Here is a 22,521-nt window from a genome sequence, read left to right on the forward strand (position 1 = left end):
TGTCCACCTGTCCAAAGTACTGCATCTATCCAGTGGTGAGACCAGAGGGACCGTCCAACAGAAAGAGAGCCAGTGCACTCAGTTTAAGATGCTAAGTGTTAGCATTTAGTTATTGGATATCTGGAACGAGTGCACTGAATTAAAATAACGAATGAAACCAGACAAATCTGCTTATTACTGCTTTACATGTATGTTTTTACAGATTGTCCTCTCGCTCCACATGTACTCTTTGTTCGAACGTAGCCTTACGCTACGCCTACAGGTGACCAAGTTCCTTAGTTTTCATTGGTTGTGGGAGAAAGTGGGCGGAACCTGAACGCCCGTGCGGGCCAATCATATGAATGGTACGATTGGATGGAGCCATGTTTCAGATCTGTTATTGGTCATCCCCACAGTCCAATATTGACAGACTTACTATTGTGAATGTAACATCGTACTCGTTTGGCTCGAGTCCTACTTTGTTGTTTTGTATGCAGTACTTCTTATTTTACTCTTAGGAGCATGTTCACACTGTAGTGATATATGCAACCAGGTAAATATATGCTATCATGTTGATTTTTATCATTACAAGCTCATTAATTGTATTAACGAGGTTGCAGCAGCGTTAGCATGTTATGTCACGTAAGTTATTATTGAAGACCACTTGCTAGCTGAAGACAGCCTCACTATGATGTGTCAGTCAGGTAACATGCAAGGAGACAAAACCAGCTGCACTTCCGCTGTCCCTCAGTTTGAAGTTGTTTATCCTGCACTGAACAGACTGACTTCTCCTCTCTGACAGGTGCTCCTCTCAGACTGAAAACATGAGTCGCTTTCTGAACGTCCTGCGGAGCTGGTTGGTGATGGTGTCCGTCATCGCGATGGGAAACACCGTGCAGAGTTTCAGAGATCACAGCTTTTTGTCAGAGAAGCTCTACACGGGCACGCCAGAGTTTGGTGAGACATGACAGCTCGACAGAAATTAAATATAATGTCACCACAAGTGCTCAAGACTTGGTGATAATATTTCTCAAAACATATCTTAAGTAAGTTTCTAAATAGCTAAACCTTTAGAGAATAATACCTGAAATGTTATCAACATGCCAGTGCTCTCTGGTGGACACTGTGAGGGTGAGACTTTTTCTAAAGTCTTAGAAATCAGATATCAGATAGCAATATTGTGATTGTAGCAGAAAATGACCCAAATGCAGACTCCAGGCAGGCAAGTGGTGGAAAAAAAAGCAAGCTTTGATGAAAAGCCGATAACAAAAAGCAGGCAGGTGGCAAAAACTAAGAAAGAAAAACAAGAAGCAGTGAAATACAAAATATTTAAAAACTAATCCAAGTACAAGCAGAACGAAGCGTGGGGAGTACAGGCAGGAATGCAGATGAAGCACGAGGAACCAAAACAGAGCAAACACCGGCAAATTGACAACAGAAAGAGGGAAAACACATGGACTAAATACACAGCAGGCTAATCAGGGACAGGTGAAATGGATCAGTACAGCCCCAAGGGAGAGAAAACAAGACAAAGATGGGAAGTAACACAACATGACACATGAGGATGAACTTTATAAAACTAAAAGGAAACAATAAAACTGAGTGCCAACATCATGACAAGTGTAGTTTTTGTGATAAGCCAATATCAGATTGAAATGTTTTTTCTATGCCCAGTCAATTAATTGATTAAGGCAGATTTACCCTCTTCTGATTCTGTCACTAACACACTTTGGATATACAGATGGCAATGTCATAAGATTGTTTTTCATTTTTCCAACTCCTGCATTCCTGATTTTGCCATTTCTTCATATGTCCTTAGTAAATGGCCTTCAAGCTCGAACATTTGGTATTTGGACGTTGCTGTCGTCGATCATTCGCTGCGCCTGTGCCATTGATATCCAGAACAAAACGTAAGACAGCTTCTCACTTCCTGCACCTTGTTTACGTCTGCAGTCTTCATGTGTTCTTACTCTCTGTCCTACTGGCTCCTGCAGGCTGTATCACATCACCTTATCGACATTTGTGCTGGCGTTGGGCCACTTCCTGTCTGAAGCGTTCATCTACAAAACTGCCCCTCTGACCATCGGGGTCATGGCACCTCTCATTGTGGCAAGTAAGTGAGGAGTGATGGGAAATATATTTATATTACCCCTCAACTAATTACATTCCAGTTTGTAAAAGGTATTAAATCATCATGTGTTTTTCTAGGTTTCTCTATCATAGGAATGCTGATTGGATTCCAGTGTTTTCCAGAGTCTCAGGAGGAAGTCGGAGCACGACAGAAGAAGCGTAACTGATTTTCCTCTGGTCCACTGAACGCACCTCCACAGTGACCATGAGACACTTGTGACCGGTCAGAGTGTGCTGCTTCTTGCCTTGAAGAACATGAGATTCAGATTTAATTTCCTATTGGGACTATAGCCTATGTACATCTCCATCTGTTCCTGATGTTACCCTGATGTTTTACTTTAAACTTGACAGTTCTGAGTCTAACCGTGTCCTTGTTGAATTACAATCATCCCTTTTGTGCCTGTGCTCATAAGTAAAGGGGGTTTTGTTTTTGTATGTTTGCTTGTTTTTAAAGTTTTGCAATTGTGGTTATGGCTGTGGTGTCACCAAGTGAAATGATTGAAGCGTAGATTTCTTTCAGAATTTTGATTGTTTTATTTCACCAGACCAACACTTCCTGTCCTTTTAATTCACGATTTACCAAAGAACTCAGATGTGCAGTATAAAACTATGCTCTTCATTACAAAGTATCACAAACAAGTATATCAGAAATTATTCTCGATGTTGGTTCCGTGCTGTGAAAAGTTTGTACACCCTTTGAATTTATGCACAGTGATTGTCCTATAAAACATTTTAAAAATGATATAATTTGATCAAGGTGTGTGACTTCTTGTTTCCAAGAGCATCAGTGTGCTTTTTGCAGCATTTTTGATAAACATCTAATATTCTGTGCTGCTCAGATCTCATATTTGGGTTTAAGAGAGAGCTTTTCAAAAAAAATTGTTCTAGTCTCTAGACCACTGGTTCCCAAATGGTAAGTCCCGGTGTGCTGTGGGATTTTATTGTATCTATAAGTTATTATTGCAATATACAACAAGTAATGTATGAGTTTTTGTTTTACCATATCAGTACTTTGTACACATTCATTTCCTAATACAGAGGCAAATTTAAACCCTTAAAAAATACCTAAAAACCTTTCAGGGAACCCAAGTATTGTCGTTCACCGAACTGTCTGGTTTTAATGCAGGTGTTGCTGCTTTTATGTCATTTTACAAAGTTTCAAATGAATCATTTTGTTAATAGATATTTCAAAGGTAATTTGTCATTAGTAGGTTACAAAAAAAGTGTAGAGAGTGATTATATAACAGGTGTTATCAAAGCTATTTTGCTGGATATGAATACAGGTGTGCCTTGAGATTTTGGGTTATCCTTGGGCACAAAAAGTTTGAAAACCACTGCACTAGACTAATCTAGAGTCTAATTTGAAATACAGTGAGAATTAATTCATGGAAGACAAAAGTTTAAAAACCCTTGGTGTGTAGGAACATTTTCACAGCACTGTTAAATGTCCTAAAATGCAACTGAAAGAGTAACTGGCACTGATCAAAATCACATAATCACTATAAAATAGGAAAATTAACAGAAAACTAGTCACAAAACGTCAAGTATAACATGATGACAAACAGTATCAACACTGGTTACACCGCATGAACTACATTTCTCAGTAACAAATTTATAGTATTGTACATAAAAACATTTTCTTGTGCAAAATTACAACTGCAGTAAATTGATTAGCCTCATCCTTCCACCATGTTTAGTGCTGCACTTGCGTGTTGATCCAGACGATTATCACCAAATGTCTTGTATTACAGCAGAACAAGGACAAAACCGGCCTTCCAAAGTGTACTCAGATGCACAGCATCAATCGTATTTATAATCAGCAGTACTCAGACGTAACACATGATCCTGAATGGCAGGCCCTGACTGCCATGACAGGAAAACACGTCACAGTCTGCATTTAACGTGCTTATTCTAAAAACAGAACTCTCAATGTCAGGAAATACTCACAGTTTAAATATTGCATCAGATACGTAGAACACTATGCTAACACTAATCAGAGAGGGACAGTAAAAGCTCAGGAAACAAAGTTAGACTCACTAGAAGCAGTTGCATTGCACTGACAAGACATGTAAAATGCCTACAATGGATTGTAATGTAAAAAACACTTAGAATCCAAGTGTGTTCCCCTTGTGCTTGATTGACTTGTGCTTGCTTTGGGATGAGCTAAGATGCACTTGGGATATTAGTGTGAATCTCTGGTGTCCATACAGTACATCATGTTACAGTATAATCAAGTACAAATAGCAGGTCAGCTTGTTCTTTGGCTGCTCAGTGTAGGTCAGTTTACATGTGATCACTCTTCACAGCAGCCTTTTTCCTCCCTGGCCATGTGTGCATGTTTATGCATTTTGTCAATATTTCTGTTTGTATCTGTGCATGGTGTCTTTGTCCTCCTTATAACTTCCTCTCTTTCAGGATTTCATTTGGAGAGACGCCTCCTTCCAGATCAGCTGTCATTTTCTGCAAAGGATGAAGATGGACAACAATTACAATCACACTGAAAAACACTTGAGGACAAGTTGTAGTTCTTCAACTCATCACATCATTTGAGAAAGACAATAGGGCAATACAATTATTCAATACATTACTTAAGCATGAAACATTTCTTGCATTAAATCGATATAATCATGAACTTAGTTCACCAAAAATGTCATATGATCACTTTCAAATTTTCCTTTAAAAAATGTATTTGATGAAAGCAAAAACATCCATGTACAGTATCAACAACAAAAACCACTGCTAGATATTTGTTTTTCTTAAATATTAATTTTATTGGAGGTTGAAATCTCAGTATTATCCACAGTTACAGCAGGTGAACCTGTTTAAGAGCTGAAGGTGAAGTAGAGAACGTATTGCAGTTCAGTAGAAGTAACCTGAAGTATTATATCAGTCATGCTGTTGTGAAGAGTATCACATATGGCCCAGGCTTAAAAATGCAGGAATTCCTCTATTATCTTTGTAAGTTGAAACACAATAATGGTTTGTGACAATTTGTAACAGTTTTGTTGGATGTTGGCAGATTCATTCAAAGTTTGTTTACTGCCATATGTTACTGTTTTGTGTGTTTGCTCGTGGTAAATTATGACTGGCTGTTGAAGCTTCAGAGAGTGTGTGCCCCTACCTGAGCAGGTGTGCATTTTTGGTTTTAGTGAGGTTGTAGGTTTATGTCAAGACTGGCCTTGCCAGGCGCCGCTGCACGTTGTGGCCCCGTAGTCCTGCACCGATGTTATGGAGCCTGTAGGCTGGAACGATAGCTTGGGTGTCAAACCTCTGAGGGGCCCAGAGGGGCCGCCTCATCCTTAACCATGTCCTCCATACCATACCATACCACCCACTGAACCCTGCACACCCAGCTAATACTGCCTGCTACCTGTGCTACATAGCCTGTAGTGAGGAGAATATGCAGTATAACATGCTTAATATGATGTAACCTTCAGAAAAAAATTATATTGAGTATTTGTTTGGCATTGTCTATTTAAATATGTCACATTTATTGACCTATTACAGCTCATTTCCAACTGTTGTGCCTGTATCATCGGTTGGTTTCTAACAATTTAATAGAACTGGCTTCATTAATCAAACAACTAACCCTCAACCTTATTTAAGTTTTGCTAGTGTGCAGGATTACAGGAGCTTTCCATTTTAGCCGCATTCATATTGTTAGGAGTGGAACATTATGAACCGAGAGGACAGGAAAGACAGAAGGAGAGGTCCCAAGCTTGTTTTACACAAAGCAACGAGCGAGCAGCAGAAGACACGCAATGTCAAGCAAGATTTTGTTCATTGTTAAAAATTCAAAGGTGATTCTGAGCAGCTGGAGGCCACTGAGTTTCACCAAATCTTATAATGTGATATGTTACCTAAATGGGAGCACAAAAAGATGCATTTGTTTTTGATGATGTGCGTCCTAGATTAACTAAATAAATGAACCCTGATTTTACTCATTAATAGTAGGTTGTGGTATCATATTATCGGATTATTAAAGTGATTTATAAAACTCATTATTACAGATAATGGATCTGTTTGACAGCTGTCAACTGCACCTATATGCAAGCTTTACAAAGCACGTCTTTGTTCAAGTTCAAACAAAATTAGGATTTTATAGCAAATGATAATAAACATGCTGTTAGAGCAAGTTAGAGAGCTGTCAGACAAAGCCGAATTGCACTTTCTGCAAAGAGCATTTGAGAGCAGAGGATTTTTTTAGTGAGTTTAGAGAGAAAGTTTCCACCAGCGCAGCAGTGCAACCCCTGCATTCAGCAGTGTCTGCAGCAGTGTGAGGACAGAGCATACAGTGCAGAGCCAGGGCGGCACCTGACACATTCCTTCTCCACTAGGATGTGAAGATCCCGCCTCTGACTTCATGTAGCACACACAGAAGTACTTACACTCACTGTCTGCACCTCGGCCTGAAGGTTGGCCCTCTGTCGTCGGAGGTCAGACTTGATGAACCCTGAGATAAACACAGCAGAGAAGGAAACATTTAGCTTAAGGCAGTCATGGTCTTGGTGTTTCTTCAAACTTAAAATAAAGAAAAAAGTGTTGAATCACTTCTGTCATTCAGTGTATTTTAGGTTGAAATAGAAAAACAACACAGATGATGGGTAACTAGTAAAATGCCTTAGAAAATATGGTATTTTAATACAAAAAGAGCACGTTTGGTGCTTTTTACAAAAAGATCTTCAGTTTATTGAATTTTGCATTTAAGAAATAGTGACTCATAATTCTGTCACTAGGGGGCACCCTTATACTGTGAAAGATAGGACCTAGTGTGTAACTCGAGGAGTGTAAACACAATTTAAATAACGACGCTTAACCTTTAAAACAGACAATGTGTTGAAGTTCCCCTTAATATCACGTGCATGCACGTCGTCCACAGCTGCTGACACGAGTTCAATGTTCACTCTTGTTTTGCAGGAAAGGTTAATATCTTACCTGTCATTACCGTTCCTATTAGCAGGAAGATACTCAAGAAGATGTTCCCCGCTAAAGTGCCCCATGTATCAATGATCTTCCCTTGGGAGATGGTGAAAATGATTCCAAAGATCTGAAAGGAGAGAAAATAAATATTTTCTATTCTATCTTGTGTGTTTAGCCTGTGTCTTCTTCGCAGTTAACATTTACTGACCTGAGCTGAACAGTTGAGAAGCCCAGATGAGGTTCCCTCTGATTCTGGATAGGTGAGCTCTACGGCAAACTCAAAGCCCAGAGGTAGATATCCAGTCATGAAGAAGCTGCAGGCAGGCAGACAGACAGACAGACAGACAGACAGACAAGCAAACAGACAAGTAAACAGACAAGCACTGAAGGTCGTATCGAAAAGCTTCAATGAAGATGTGTGTTCTGCAGTAGTTTTCATCCCAACAGTGCCACAAATTTAAAAGTAGGCCAAGTGTAAATTGCTGTATAATACATCCTGTCTGGCTTTCAGGAATGAAAAGGAATTGCTATGGAAACCAGCTATGGGCATAATCAGCTTACCATAAATAGCAATAATTGTGGGGACAAAAAGCACATGGGCCGGGAGGAAAACGGAGGAACGTTAATTTTGCTTTGACACAGTAGGTCTAATGCGAGATGAGAGAAAAGCAAAGAAACATGAACTACTTACAGCTTCACTGGAATAATTTGAGGCTTCATTAGAAAAACCTGTGGCCATTAATGCGACAGACCGGGTTCATCATAAGTGTCATGAAACGTGTCAACCTTCTCTTTGCACATCATTTTTTAAAGGCAGTCGAACTGAACTCAATGAAGCCATGACTTCAACTTCAGATTGACCAAATATTATTGGGTTTATAGCTTTGATTTCTATCCCAGTCCCACTTGAACATCACATTTAATTACATTAATGACTTCACAATCACATTTGGGCTCTATGTAACAATTTGTAGCAATTAACATGTATTAATCACTTTTTTACTGGACATATGTGAGCAGATTGTAACATGACGGGAAAATTTAACATTTTTGGTGTCACAAATTTAAATGGCAAAAAGATCACGAGCCAATCTGGACTTTTACTAACCAAAAGGGTTCCCTTTAAATAAACCAAATGATGAGAAACTGATGAGATACAAGGTTATCACATGTTGGCTAGTAACCTGCCAATGTTACCTGCCACAGTTAACAGGACCTCTGTGGCCTTACTCTATGAAGGTTACCTACCCTAGACCTCCAGCTGTGATAAACACCACCCACAGGTAACCCAGGTTGAGAGTGAAGGCGTAGACCAGCATCCCAATCAGAGAGAGGAGGTAGACGACCAAGGTGGTTTGTCTGAGGAGACAGGAGATGAATACCAATGATTAAGTGACATGAAAGTGATATTCTGAGTAACCAACAGCACAAACACACTGTTTTTGGGTTACACATGTTGCTTTGCTCAACTTAAGCCCCAAGACTTAGAAACTTAGAAATCCAACTTAATCTGACTTTCTATGAATGTATAAGACTGAATCTTGTGAAATGGCTCATGTTTGCTGTGAGCCTGCCAAAGCTGATCAGGACAAAGAAATACTTTCATCATCATTAACAGGGAGGTTTTCTGTATAAACTTGTCACATCCTAAAGTGTGGCCTAGATGTCAGAGAATTACTGTGATTTCTTCAATTATAAAATACATTCTGATAATTTTATATGATACATGCTGCCTTTATATGTTGTATACTGTTAATATAACCCTGATTGTTAAAAAGTTGATGAGGGGAAACATTAAATATGTTGTCTTTGTACTGTGTCCAATTGAGTGTATGTGAAAAAGGATTAGACAAATTCTGCTTTATTTGTTGCTTCACACACGGCTTGGAATCGGGGTTGTATATCGAAGTTACCATCTAAAGAAAATGTATCATTTACAAGAAGCAAAAACTGATACATACAACAAGCAGGGTTTAACTGGGAGCAGTGGGACCATCTACAGAGCCAGTAGCTCTTCCTCTCCACATTAGACATGCATCATTTCATGTTCATCTATTACATTTGCATGACTCATATTAAAGCACAACAGGAATAATGCCCCCAAGTATCCTCAGTTTCTACCACTGCAAGAGATTTTTATGATAATCATAAGTCGTATTTTTTAAAAATGTTTTGTGTCACATCTTTTTCCAGATTGATGTATCACTTGAAATAAAATTCCTCACTGCATGAACAGTATTGCTGAGTCACTGAAGGCCCCTTGTTAAGACTAAGGCCATCTGCACAAACAGGCTTACTCTGGTGAAGCTCTCTCTCTCGTACAACCACGCGTGAAATCCTGCTGCACAACATTTTTGTTAATATAACTTAGTCCTCCGACTCTCTCCCACATGGGACAATAGAAGTGTGAGGGTCAACAACATGACTGCTTTGGCAGCGAAGCATTCTAATGGCATGTACGGCATCTGAGGGTCGAGGAATTTTTTTCCAGTCATAATAGTTTGCATGCCAGATCCCTGAAGGCAGTGTGCCAAACATCTAAGACCCAGAAAACTGCTGGAGGTAGGTGTTTATTCTCAGGATGGTATTGATATGCTCAGTCAAAACAAAAAAAGCATCAATAATTAGATACTAATCAGATATTTTCACTTTTAAGAATGAATTATTAGTATTTTCAATGTTTAATGTGGTGGCACAAGGCCTGAGAAGCGACCTGGGAGGAGCAGCAGAATATAGCCTGTCAGTTCAGATAAGCTGAGAGGGACTTCAGATATAAAACTCACTTCCGCTGGATTCTCATTCGTGCCCACTTTGAACAAAAGCTTTAATTCACTCGGACATGTCCCTGTGAAGGGATGATTTAAAAGACAATCCATGCAGAGAGTCCATGTTTTAAAGCACAGACAACACTGCAGCAAGCAAGAGCAACTGTTGACCCTGAAATTAATGTTGGAGCACTACCTTTCAGAGGTCATGGTAGTGAGTTTGAAAAACCAATTCCAAACAGTTTTAATGTCTATGAGGTAGACTAAGGTCAACAGACTTATCTGTCTGAAGACTGTAGTGGCAGAATTAGAACAAAACACCTGCAGAAAAACTACAAGGAGAGTTGGGTTTTTTGTCTTTTCCTGAAGGCATTACATTAGCTCAGTCTGGCATTGTTTATGTCTTACTTGTAGGTTTTGGTCTTGTCCAGCCAAATGCCACATATGAGTGAGCCGACCATACCAGCAACGACAATAGTCAGACCAATTCTCCCAGCATTCACCTCTTCACCCTGAGAGGAAAAACATTGAACTTTCTGGTTTAACAGACCACACAAAACATCTGTGACAATTTGCAACCTGCAGTTATCTTGTCCTGGAAGCTCTGGGCTATAAAAATCCACTCAGGGTCATCACAAATGTCTACATGTGGAGCCTATTGACACTTAGTGGCAGGAAGGAATGGTGAAGGAATGAAGAAAGAAACAAATAAAGTGAAATAAAAGCTAATGTGGTTGGATATAAAGTGCATAAGGCAGTAGCAGGTTGCAGAGCAGACACACTGGGACTTACAGGATAGTGTTCAATGATCATCCGATTCAACAGTGTGGAGACAGCATAGAAGCAGCCAACGTTCAGCCCTGCAGACAACAAACAGAAAACAAAATATATTTTGACAAGACCTGTAGGGTAATTAAAAGGTCCAGATGGGACCTCATGCTTCCCCCTGAAAACACGGCAGACAACCTCACACATCAAGTTCATAGCAGCCTTCAGACTTTTTAATTATTACTTGACTAAAAGCATTCAAGTTCACACTGGAGCGCCTGTCAATCAGTACCTCTTAACATATAAAATCTCTCCAAGGACAAAAGGACCTTAAAGGGACAGTTCACCCTAAAGTCAAATATACATGCATACATCAAGGAAGCGTGCATCTACTAATGGACGAGAGGCTCAGGCTCAGGCTTAATGGCGTCCTCATCGGCTGAGCTGTAACATTAGCTCATTTAGTTTGCTTAGTTAACTAGCCTCTCGTCCATGAGTAGATGTACGCTTTCTTATGCGCGCGGTGATAAGCTTGGTGTGTGTAGTTCAGGAGAAAGAAAGTAAGGTCTGTGGATTATCTTTAGTAACCCGGTCATGATTTCCGGAAAGAGACATTCCTGTTGAGTTACTCAAATGTATTTTTAAGTTCCATTATATTTGAGAAACAGCAGACATCTCCACGGCCGATATCTCCAAAACTCAGCAACTTAAACCAAAACAATCCAAATGGACAAATAGCACCACAGGTAAGAGAAAAACATGTATTTTGCTTTTGGGGTGAACTGAACCTTTAAAATCCCATTATTTAGACATGTTAGGCTACACATTTACTGACTAACAAAATGTAATCACACAGTCAATCATTAACATTGTCTTTATTAAATAGTGACCTTTGAGCAAAAAGTGACATCTCAAAAGACCTTTAGATCAATGCAACACATCGACAGTAGACTGTCGATGTGTTGCATTGATGAAGTCAATTGAAGTCACGTGTTATAATGACACATCCACCCATAAGCTGATAAAGACTGGGGATTTCTACAGATATAACTGTGACAGCATGAACTGCACATCTATTATGAGGCTTTTTCATCACTGTTACCTTTCACCTCAATATTACAACAGCATCCCACCCTGGTTAGGTGATAAAAGTGAGATGTTGCAGGGTGGGATGGCCTGCATATCACAATGATGTGATAAAAGCACCTTTATGACACTTCCTCCACTGCTATCTTAATGATCTCATTACATGCTGCATTCCTATAAACACGCTTTCATTTTGGATCGTGATTAAAAAATCTCAGACGTCATCCAACTTTTGATGCACATTTTCACACTTTTTTGACATTATATATTAAAGGAATGAATAAACAATGGATTAATCATTAGGCGCCATTACAAGTCTCCTGTTCTACTCTGTTTGTGGAAGGCGTTAAGAAGGGACCCACCATAGCTGACAACTAGGAGCATGAAGGGCTTGTTGCGCAGCAGCCTCATGATAGAAGCTGTGTACGAGTACTCGTCAGGGGGGATGTTCCTGGCCTGAGCCTGGGCCTGGGAGGGAGGGATCTCTGGTCTCTCCTGAAAAACTGGAAAACAAAACACACACAATAGTTCAGTGAGGTTACATGTGTGTTTGGTATAGAAGAAATTTATCAGAGGGAGGGAAACAGTAATTTCATTAAGCGTGTTGTTGTGGGAGTGTATCATCTGTTCTCTGATCAGTGTGAGGCTGGAGGTCATACTGACAGCAGGAGCAGTGACAGTGGGAGCCAAATGTGTGTGTGTGTGTGTGTGTGTGTGTGTGTGTGTGTTTACACTCTTGTACACGACAGCAAACCAGTATTGGACATTCCTCCAAAGATAATTCAGTTATTCTGTTTTTTCCGGCCGGCTAATAATCAACTGTGTGAGTCCACTCAATAATAATGTTTATAATCATCGATGTTCTATTAAACCATTTTTGTACCTTTTAAAAAAAGTATACAGATACATATAAGAGCATTCAGCTGAATTGACTGGTGAAGCTTTAGCGTGTTTCTCTGACTGTCAGTGAGCTTTAGTCCTTCTGTGGAGGTGAAAGGAGGATTTCACAGAGCTGAGGGGGGAAGATAGATTTATAAAACATTTCCACGACTCTCTGAGTTTCTCCTTGTATTTCACATCATGTCCAAACGCATCTCATCAAAAGGTGCACAATTAGAGCAATTACTGCAGCTGCTCTTCTAGTGAACTGCGGTTTTGAGTTTTCGGTAGAAAGCACATCACAGGGAGACACAGCTCTCTAGCAGTGCTGCCTGAGGAGGAGCCTAACAACCAGATAAGAAGCTCTACCGTATAAACATGAATAAAACTGTGCATCAAACAATGACATCTAATGCTGCAAAATCCTTCTGGAGAACAATTTGTGTTCTCATCTAAAAATATCATGACAATGCCAACTTAAAAATATCAAACCCCAGTGGCATTAATGTGAGGGGCAAAGGGAGTTAGATAACGGTTTTGTCACTGTCTCGACCACTGGAAAACACAACCTGTCAGGATCACTCTTTGCTTTATATATTTTTACAATCATGACTGTAGGAGTTATATGACATTGAAAGGAGCTGTTACTGCGTGAGTGAGCAAGAGCCCTGACAGGCCCTTTACTCACTCTGTGAGCCAGTGGATGTGTATAATCATCTTACCGATGATCACAAGGATAAAGATGATGCTGGCCACTCCTGCGCTGATGTAGAACATGACTCTGATGTGGTACGCCAGCTCATTCATATCCTCCACATTAGGCACAAGGATGGGTGGGATCAGGAACCCAATGGCAATACCCATCTGTTGGTGAGAGGCATGAAATTAAAAAATGACTCTGTGCCTCTAGCTGACGACTACACAAACAAATACAGTCAGTACACTTCATTTATGGAAACGTCATTATTAAAGTGGAAAAAGGTTGAAATAAAGAATCAGAATAGAAAGAAGCTCGTACAAAAGGTGAAGATTTTTAATCTGCCTAGAAAAGAAATAAGCATATCTCCCAAAATGTAAAACTATTGCTTTATGAAGTAGAGGTACCATCAGGGGTCTTATTTGTGGGGACATGTGCTAGACATGAAGATACAACGTCTGACATTTTAGGTCCTAAAATCCTCACCACCCTCCCACCCTCACCATCTAATGGATCTGGGACAATTGGGGTGTACTAAACTTTCCAAATTTGAATACCACATGAGTAGTGCCCACTTCTTCAGCTTCCTACAGCCTCAAGAGCATTCCAGAGGGGACACCAGCCGAGGTCCCTCCGCTCTAGGGGTAAGGTGAGAGAAGGAAAATGGCAAAATGTGACAAGACCTGTTCCTGTAGGAGGAACACACCACAGAAATATATCAGACCACTTCAGGGAATGTTACAGCTAGAGACAGATAGATCTGTAATTGTTCACCGAAGCAGCACACAGAGATACAGAGAAATGTTGCTATATTGATGTTAAGTATCTTACATTAGCTACTTAAACAACCATTAAGTAAAGAAGGGTTTATACAGAAAAGATCCTTACAGAACAGGAACAGCAGAGTCAACTGCTCAGTCGATCGAAGCAAAGAAAATACACTGTATGCCTACTTTTTGTGCATTTTGGAGAAGTAGAGCAAGTCTTGATAACATGCAAAACAAGCTTATTCTCAATTGGTGCAAATCAAGGATGGCCTCTTCTGAAGTTACTTTTGGCACACAAACTTTTGATCTGTTTGATCTTCAAAGCATCACAGCCCGTTATGGAAATACTACCTACTTTTGTGAACTATTTCTGAACGTCCATGGGGATATGTAAACTACTTCAGCCTGAAACCTTAGAAGTATCATGTTTAGGGACCAGAGCCAAAGAAATAAAGTCGTGGTGAGCAAGTCAACATCAACAACAATGTGTTTTTTAATCTTCAGCGGCGGGGAGTGGGATTTTAGCACAAAACAAAAACATGCATGACAATGACCGGCATGCAGTGTTTGGTTTGAGGCAGGTGAGAGAGGGCAAACTTCAATTGAAGGAAAACAGTTTAGCTTCGGAGGGTTCAGGAGTCGGACATGTTTTGATGGTATATGTTTATGTACAGTGTTGCCAGTGCCTGTGTATCATTCATTGGCTGTTTTTATTGGCTCGTACAGAAAGAATTATTTAGAGCTAAATAGAGTGCTGAAGTAATGAGTCCTAAAACCCGGAAATCAGTTAGCATTTTTGCACTTCTGGTTCCCTCATCTCAAAGTCAATGGGTTTTCGGTTTAATGCCAGAAATAAGGTCTGTGGTTACCACAAGCTTAAGATATTTATATGTTTTGATTTAGGACACAAAATGCATAATTCAATCACACGAATCATAACAACATTTCCACAAACGTGTCATTTCACGTTCACATTGTATGTCTATGAGCTGACTGTCATGTCAGGAGGCACAGGGGATGGTGATGGTATGGCGGCTAGGCGAGATGGTTGCCAAGAGAGAGACCACTGTTCAAGACAGTGTTTCAACATTTGTAAGTGTGAAACAACTGAATATTTTAGCGAGACGTCAGAGACATTCTCCAGCCATGTTATTGCCGACAAAAGTAGTGTTGAAGATGGCCGCCAAGTGAGAGACAGTGTTTCAACATTTGTAAGTGCAAAAACAAACTCCAGACATTTTCCAGCTGCAACAGCTGTGTAAACGGTGACAGAAGTTGAGTTTAAAACTGAAGAATACTTATTCTGAAAGCAGGAACACGAGGTTCTTGGTACATTTAGAGAAAGCAATTAAGCTATCACAAAGACACTAGTATAGATATAACTGTGTTGGAAATCTTGTGGGCATTTTAGAAAATACCCTAAAAGTAAGCTCTGAGCAAATACGTTCACATCATAAAAATTCCATCAACTTTTTATATACCACATGTGACATCCTGAGGTAATTTTATCAGAAGTGAAACTAACTACTTAAGCATGCATCAAGAGCTTGGTTCTGCAAGTTGTAACATGCATCACTTCTCTAAGATCCTTTTCACTGTTAGAAGCTGAAGCGGAGACCGGCCGCAAGTTTTCCTGCAAGAGTGATTCACTTTGTTAAACCTGCTGACTCAAGAAGAAGGTTGGAAACAGAATTCACAGGAACAGATAGTCACGCATTCAAGATGGCACACACTGACAGGACATCACACTTTGAGATATACTGCAATGAGTGTTAAGATGATAGAGTTCTCCTTCAGTTATTTCTTGCCTAACAAACACACACATACAGTTCTTTTACCACCAGTTTGAGAAGTTTGTAACACCATACACACACTGCTAAAGATGAATTGAGGCCGACAGGTAAACAGAGACACACCTGGTTTCCCAGAACGCCAATGGAACAGGCGGTGGACACCTCCTGCTGCCCAAACCACAGGGATGCAAGTCTGGATGGGATGCCTAGGGTATAAACCGCGGCCACTGAACACACAAACTGGCCAAAGAAAGTCATGGCGAACATGTCAGGGTAGGCCGTGCTCGTCTTGATCCAGGCCCCGATGCAGTTGAAGGCCGAGCCCACCACCAGGACGTCCCTCATGCCCCGGTTGTCAAGCAGCCAAGTGATGGGCAGGATGAGGGGGATGTAGGTGAGGCAATAGATCATGGAGAGCCAGTCGATGGCCAGGCTGTTGATGCTGTAGAAGCGCATGAAGATGTTGCTGATGATGCTGAACTGCAGCCACATGAAGGCGTTGCTCATGGAGTAGGAGAAGAAGATGAATAGCATGACCCATCGTCGCCTGTACAGTCTGGTCTCCATCAGGGGGTAGAGCCGTGCCGTGTCCAGGACTGAAGTCTCCAGTGTGTCGCTGCTGTCTCCCAGAAGCAGGTGGTGGCTGTAATCGGCAAAACTGTCTCTCTCGTTTCTTGTCGGAGACCAATCATCTTGAGAAAATTCATCCTGAGAACTCATGTTGCTCCAAGTGAAACGCTTCCCTTTTACTTCAGACTTCAGCAGCACTTAACAGCTGGAGAGAAGAGCAAACATTTCTCAAACAGTGGAGTTTACTGCTTATCACTCCATCTGATTTCGCAAAGGTGAATCTGGGGTGCAGTTTAAATATAACGAGCCAATTTGGGAAGCTCTGATCCCAGCCAACAGTCACATACCTGACTGACTCCGGTGTTTAATACCTCTGTAGTCATGTGATAGATTTCTGTTTTGCTTTTCATTTCAAACTCCTCCTTCCAGCTCATGTCAAAGCATGAAATAGGACTTGAAAACAGCCGCTGAGTGTGAACCCAGGGTAACAACTTGATTTTATTGCTAAAGTAGGCACATCACACACTCACATACAAAGAGGAGCTAAAGTCCACTGAGGGTGATGCTTAACAAAGGCTGCAACGTCATCAGAATACGGAAAAAATGCAAACGCATTTTTGTCATTTAAAGCATGAAACTACGCCTCAGTTGGTTGTGGTTGGCATACATTACAATACAGACCAAGACCGTGTAGGTCTAATACTAAATTTGCAGTAATTAACACCCCGTCTCAACAATATATGAGAATAAATCTTTAAACATTAACAGCAGATTCCCTATAGGAATACCTCTTGTATTACTACACTGTAAAACAAGTTCAACACACATACTAACGCTGTGGCTGTGGGGAGGAAGTACACCTCTGTGCTCAAACACAAGGTGACAGTATCCCACCACAGGAACACCGGTTATTAAAGTGTTTGTGGTTCATAAATTGGATTTACTAATGCCCAATCACTTTATATTACATCATCTGTCTTTGGACCGAGCATGCTGGCACACCCAATGCTAGAAACTATTATTATGCTTTTTTATCACACATTTTTTGTTGTTTGTGTGGTTTTAAATGAAATGCCGACTTCCAGCTTTAATTTGAAGGTGTTTACGTTCACATCAGAAGATGAGTGTAGGAATTCTAGTCCTTTTTATGCATGTTATTCCAATTTCTGGAAACAATAGTAAGTGACTGTACAAATGAACAAAAACCTATGTAGCAACATATCACTGCAGAATGGTTTATATGTTTATGGGAATAATCAGCATGGTATTTAATTTAAACACATGCTTAATCACTACCTGCTTGAAGGTCCCATAGCGTAGAAAGTGAGATTTCCATGTCTTTTTTGATTATAAAGCAGGTCTAGGTGCTATATTAATGCTGTTAAGGAAACAAAGCAGTCACTATACGGAGGACTGCACACAAAAACTGCCTATCGATCTATCGGTCTAACGATCTATGGCACTATTAACATTGCAAGAGTTTTCTTTGACATTTTCGTTAATGTCTCAGGGAATAAAGCATGGCTCCTGATGACAAAATCAAGCATGTTTGGGTGCCTGTTATCTGTGAGTGAGTTAAATTTGATGCAGATCCAAATAGAAACCTTGGTCTAGTGTATTTAAATGTTTTTCCTTTGATATGGGATTAGGCTCGATTGAGTTAAAGAGGACTGTTGGGGCTTGGCGGAGGTATACGCTCTACTGAGTGCCATTCTAGTTCTACATGAAAAAGAGGGGAAGGTTGAGCTTTACCAAGCCTAACTGCTTTTAGATATCCAAAACTCTGAAACAGACTTGGGCCCTTTTGATAGGGAATGCTAGGCAATACTGGGCTATAACTAAAAGTTACAGTTTTCATTTAAAAATAACCTCAGCAACTCTTGCCTATCATATTGAGCTATAATGGACTGAACTGCGGTTAAAAAAGGGGCTAAATGGTCTTTACAGTTTTTGTGACAGGGTCTCAAACAGACTGGAAATTTCCGACGGCAGAGCTGCAGCGCCCCTGCTGTCTCCAGCCTCCACCTACACCGCCTCAGGCTGCCTGCGCGGAGCAAATCCATGAATGGAAGGAGTGAAGGGAAGAAAAGGAGCAGCAAAACATCTGTGGTTATATTGAAACCACGTCCCGAAACACGCTTCATTATCACTATTCTCGGGCGTCTTTCAGGGAAAACACCCTCGCAAATAAACATGAAATGTCACTGAGCAGTAGTGGTTCAGATTGCTTTCTCGGCAACGCGTTCGCTTTATAGCCATAAAACCAGCGCAATAAATCGCTCCGCCACATCAGATAAACAGATTGTAAAACGATTTCAGGCTCGTTTTGCTCCATATCTTTAAACAACTCAAGTCTGTTTTATGGGACAACAAGCCGCCTGACGTGACGCTTCCTGAAAGTGACGACATATGAACTACAAATAAACAATCGAAAATCCCCACAGCCTGTCCTCATGAGAGTCCATGTTCGCGCTTTAAACAGACCCAACATGTAAAAGAACCGTCAGTGTACCATACCTGCAGCACCGCAGCATTCACACACTGCCCCACTACATCCACCTCACACACTGTACCAGCAGAAGATGGCGAAATTGTGCACGTCACCTGCCATCTGGTCACCACCCACAAAACAAATAACTTTCAAGAAAAGTCTGCGAATGAGCGGGGAAATCTTGCTGTCAGATTTTAATAGTGACTGTAATAAATGTGTAATTAAAAAACTATTATTAGTGGCCTGTTTAATATCACTGGAGATAGAAGAGTGCAAGCAGTTGCAGAGTGTCAATAAGTTTTTGTTGCTGTGATTATTTGACACCTTCTGTAAAGAGAGTCAGTGGTGCAACGTAACTAAGTGCTTTTACTCAAATACTGTAGGCTACTTTCACTATTAATGTGGAAAAACGCCCTATCTCGCAACGTTAAAGAAAGTGAGAAAAAAAACTCTTGGATCTGTCGCTTTATCTGGATCAGCACCAAAAGTTATCAGGGTCTATTCTGGGCTGAGACCCATCCTCCGTCCAAGTTCTGTGAAAGTCCATTCAGTAGTTTTTGTGTAGTCCTGCTGACAAACCAACCAACCGACAATCAAACGTACACACAAGTGGAAACGTAACCTCTATTGGCGGAGGTATGTTTCTTTTATCTGATAGCTTTATTTACTAGATCCTTTTCATATTGAAATTTACACAAATGGTGTGTAATGTTGTTTCACAGTTCACAGATTTCCCATCGAGACTCATCAAATGGTTTCATTTAAATAAAACTATGGGGCCTAAAGAGCAAAAAATATCCTGTATTTCACAAATATCAGAAACTGTACAGATTTGTGTAGCAGGACTTTATTTTTCCCTCGTTCATTTCAGATCTAATATGGCCCTCGGATTTATCTTGTGACCCTTTAAAGGGGCTTGACCTTTGGGTTGGAAACACTGACTACTTCACACAAAGCAGTTGATAACAGCACCGCCTGGACCAGCTACTAAAAGAAAATGCAATAAACATTGGTGTCAACAATAATATAATATATAATAAATCTATCACTCAAAGGGCATTTTACTTCTGATACTTTCAGAACATTTTCCTGTTGATGCGTCTGTGCTTTTACTTTTGAAAGCAGGACTTGTACTTGTGATTGATTGTTTTTACGCTTTTGTGTAAATACTTATATTTGAGTAAAGGATCTGAATACTCCATCTTCCAAGACTGAAGAGTGTTTGTTTTTTGGCTGAATAAGAAGACGGTACATTGCTTCAACAAATCCACTCAAAATAGACCAACGAGTTAAAAGAACTCAATGAGCCCTGATAAGCTTTATCAAGGTAAGCAGACACTGAGGATATGCAGATAAGCTTTAACATGTCAGCAAACACACAAAACACACAAACACACCTCCTGAAACACATCCTGTGTACTTAGTCTAACTTCCCAACTACATAAGTAAATACCTAATGATGGGTTACACAACAAAGGTAGATCTGTCAAATGCTTAAATAAAAGAAAGAGGATTGCACTGGGTAGCCCACCACTCACACTTAAGTCCAGCATCATTAGTGGCATGTTTTCTGTCACTATTGGTTGGTTCAGCCTAAACTAAAATATTTCTTCCTCAAGTGAAGTCCATGAACCTCCAGGGATTTTTTCCAGGAGTCTCTGTGGTGACCATGCAAACTAAGGAATTTCAAAACAGGTGAGAAGCACAAATGACAGGTCGGATTGCCATTAGGGCGAAGCGGACAACTGCCTCACTCACTCCACATCATTTTGACATTTGGTATCGGATTACTTGCAAATGTTTGAGAGCATTAGTTTACAGTGTCAACAACATTTAATCTTGTAGAAGAGATCCAGATATGTAGCCTGTTAGTTGAGAATAGAGATGATCCAAGCGACTATTTCCTCTGTCATTCAAACCTTAACCTGAGTTAAGATTAGTTGGCTCGTCTGGAAGCGAGAAGGCATTCAGAGAACAGTCCAAATTGGACACACTTTAATCTGTAAGGGTTAAAAAATATATAAAATATATCTGAAAAAAATATTGTGTTACAACAGTTAGACAGCACTGTTAGTAAAGGATGCTACATGTTTATAAAGCAACATATGACCAGGATATTTCAGTGCATATTCTATCAATATGTAATTTAAATGTATACATTAATAATAATAATAATAATAATAATAATAATAATAATAACAATAATAATAATAATATGTGTCATGGGTGAGTATTGGTTGCTAAGTTTAAAGGTCAAAGTTTTAATTGTCAGATACTGATGCTCTGTGTTGGTAGATCGTGCACGTTGGGAATGAGACTCAACAATCAACTCTATTACAAATTGGACCTTTATCAACCAGTCAACGATTCATGTACATCCCTGGTTGACACTGTGCTCAATTTATTGCATTGAATCAAATTCTTAATTTGGGGCTAGGTATCGTTTCCTCATGATGTACTGGTTGGCGTCTGTGGACATGGATGGAGGGATGAGGGGGGTCACCTGGGGCCCCACAGAAAATATTTGCCCCTCTAAGAGGTTAATCCGGCCATGGGTTTAGCCTATTGAAGGATAATTTAACATGGCAATTTAATAACCTATTTCTGTGTTTTTCTGGGTCAAAATAAAATTATACAGTATAAAGAGATCTTTTTTAATAACTCTTTCCTTGAAGCACAACAGATCAACTCACCTGATTCCCAAAAACTCCAATGGAGCATGCGGTGGAAACCTCATCCGCGCCGAACCACACCGATGCCAGGCGGGAGGGCATCCCGAGGATGAAGACCTGGGCGAGGGAACTTGCGAACTGTCCGAGCACGGTCACCATGAACAGGTCGGGTTTGGCACTGGCCACCTTGATCCACGTCCCGGCGCAGTTGAGCGCGGTGGCCAGCAGCGCTGTGACCCGCAGCCCTTTCTTATCCAGGAGCCAGGTGACCGGGAAGATGAAGGGGATGTAGGTGAGCATGTAGACCATGGAGAGCCAGTCCACAGCAAACGCGTCCACGTTGTAGAACTTCATCATTATGTTGCTGATGATCCCGTACTGGATCCATTGGTACGCGTTGCTCAGGGAGTAAGAGCTGAACAGGAACACGACCGCCCAGCGCCTCTTGTACAGGCGCGTCGTGGCCGCAGAGCCGCTGTTCCCGTTGGGGATGCTGCTGCATTCAATTTGGTCCACGGCATCAGGACCGTCCGCTCCCAGATGTGGACCATCACCCTTGGCATCCTGTGCGCTCGCGTCGTGTGAGGTCTGCGTATCCTCTCCCATTTTCTGCTTCAATTAAAACGAGAAGCCTCCACTGTAGCACCAACAACCCGCTTAAAATGTCTTTAAAACAAGAAAATAATTAGTTGCACCTGTCGGTCCATGTGGCAGTCTAGTGATATTGGTTTCCTTTGCCCTCACCAAAGGACTGAGACAACTTCAAATGCCGGCTTCATTCCGAATGACTGACCTGCTCTCGACAAGTTCAGTTAATACTTGAGCTGTCTGAGAAATCCCCTTTACTACACACACTGTGGATATGAGTTGACCCGACTTTTACTCCCCCCAGCTGCTGTGAGAAGACATGACAGTGACTGTGAAGTGGGACACACCTACCATCAAGTCAGATCACACTCAACAGAGTACCACAGTATCTGTGGTACTGTAGTTTGTCTTTATGG

General features: G+C 40.7%; 2 protein-coding genes across 3 annotated transcripts; one reads left to right on the forward strand and one right to left on the reverse strand.

The window, feature by feature from the left end:
• The first annotated feature begins 431 nt into the window (after window positions 1-431).
• On the forward strand, window positions 432-2,861 carry erg28 (ergosterol biosynthesis 28 homolog). The gene is made up of 5 exons (XM_073482952.1): window positions 432-532; window positions 782-936; window positions 1,799-1,889; window positions 1,974-2,092; window positions 2,188-2,861. The coding sequence occupies exons 2-5, from the start codon at window positions 804-806 to the stop codon at window positions 2,274-2,276; spliced, it is 432 nt and encodes a 143-aa protein (XP_073339053.1). The 5' UTR covers window positions 432-532; window positions 782-803; the 3' UTR covers window positions 2,277-2,861.
• flvcr2a (FLVCR choline and putative heme transporter 2a) lies at window positions 2,629-21,878 on the reverse strand. Of its 2 annotated transcripts, none has more exons than XM_073482949.1 (11): window positions 21,539-21,878; window positions 13,250-13,391; window positions 12,011-12,151; window positions 10,587-10,654; window positions 10,203-10,306; window positions 8,278-8,388; window positions 7,238-7,343; window positions 7,045-7,156; window positions 6,498-6,562; window positions 5,231-5,351; window positions 2,629-4,569 (listed from the first exon to the last, which is right to left on the reverse strand). In XM_073482949.1, exons 1-10 carry the CDS (start codon window positions 21,872-21,874, stop codon window positions 5,277-5,279), a joined length of 1,260 nt encoding a protein of 419 aa, XP_073339050.1. In that variant the 5' UTR covers window positions 21,875-21,878; the 3' UTR covers window positions 2,629-4,569; window positions 5,231-5,276. The 2 variants fall into 2 exon arrangements, with proteins under 2 accessions (XP_073339050.1, XP_073339049.1); XM_073482948.1 differs by lacking the exon at window positions 21,539-21,878 and adding an exon at window positions 15,908-16,559 and having other exon boundaries at window positions 2,630-4,569.
• Window positions 21,879-22,521: the final 643 nt, after the last annotated feature.

The sequence above is a fragment of the Pagrus major genome, chromosome 16 (assembly GCF_040436345.1).
Source record: "Pagrus major chromosome 16, Pma_NU_1.0".
Classification (NCBI taxonomy): Eukaryota; Metazoa; Chordata; class Actinopteri; order Spariformes; family Sparidae; genus Pagrus; species Pagrus major.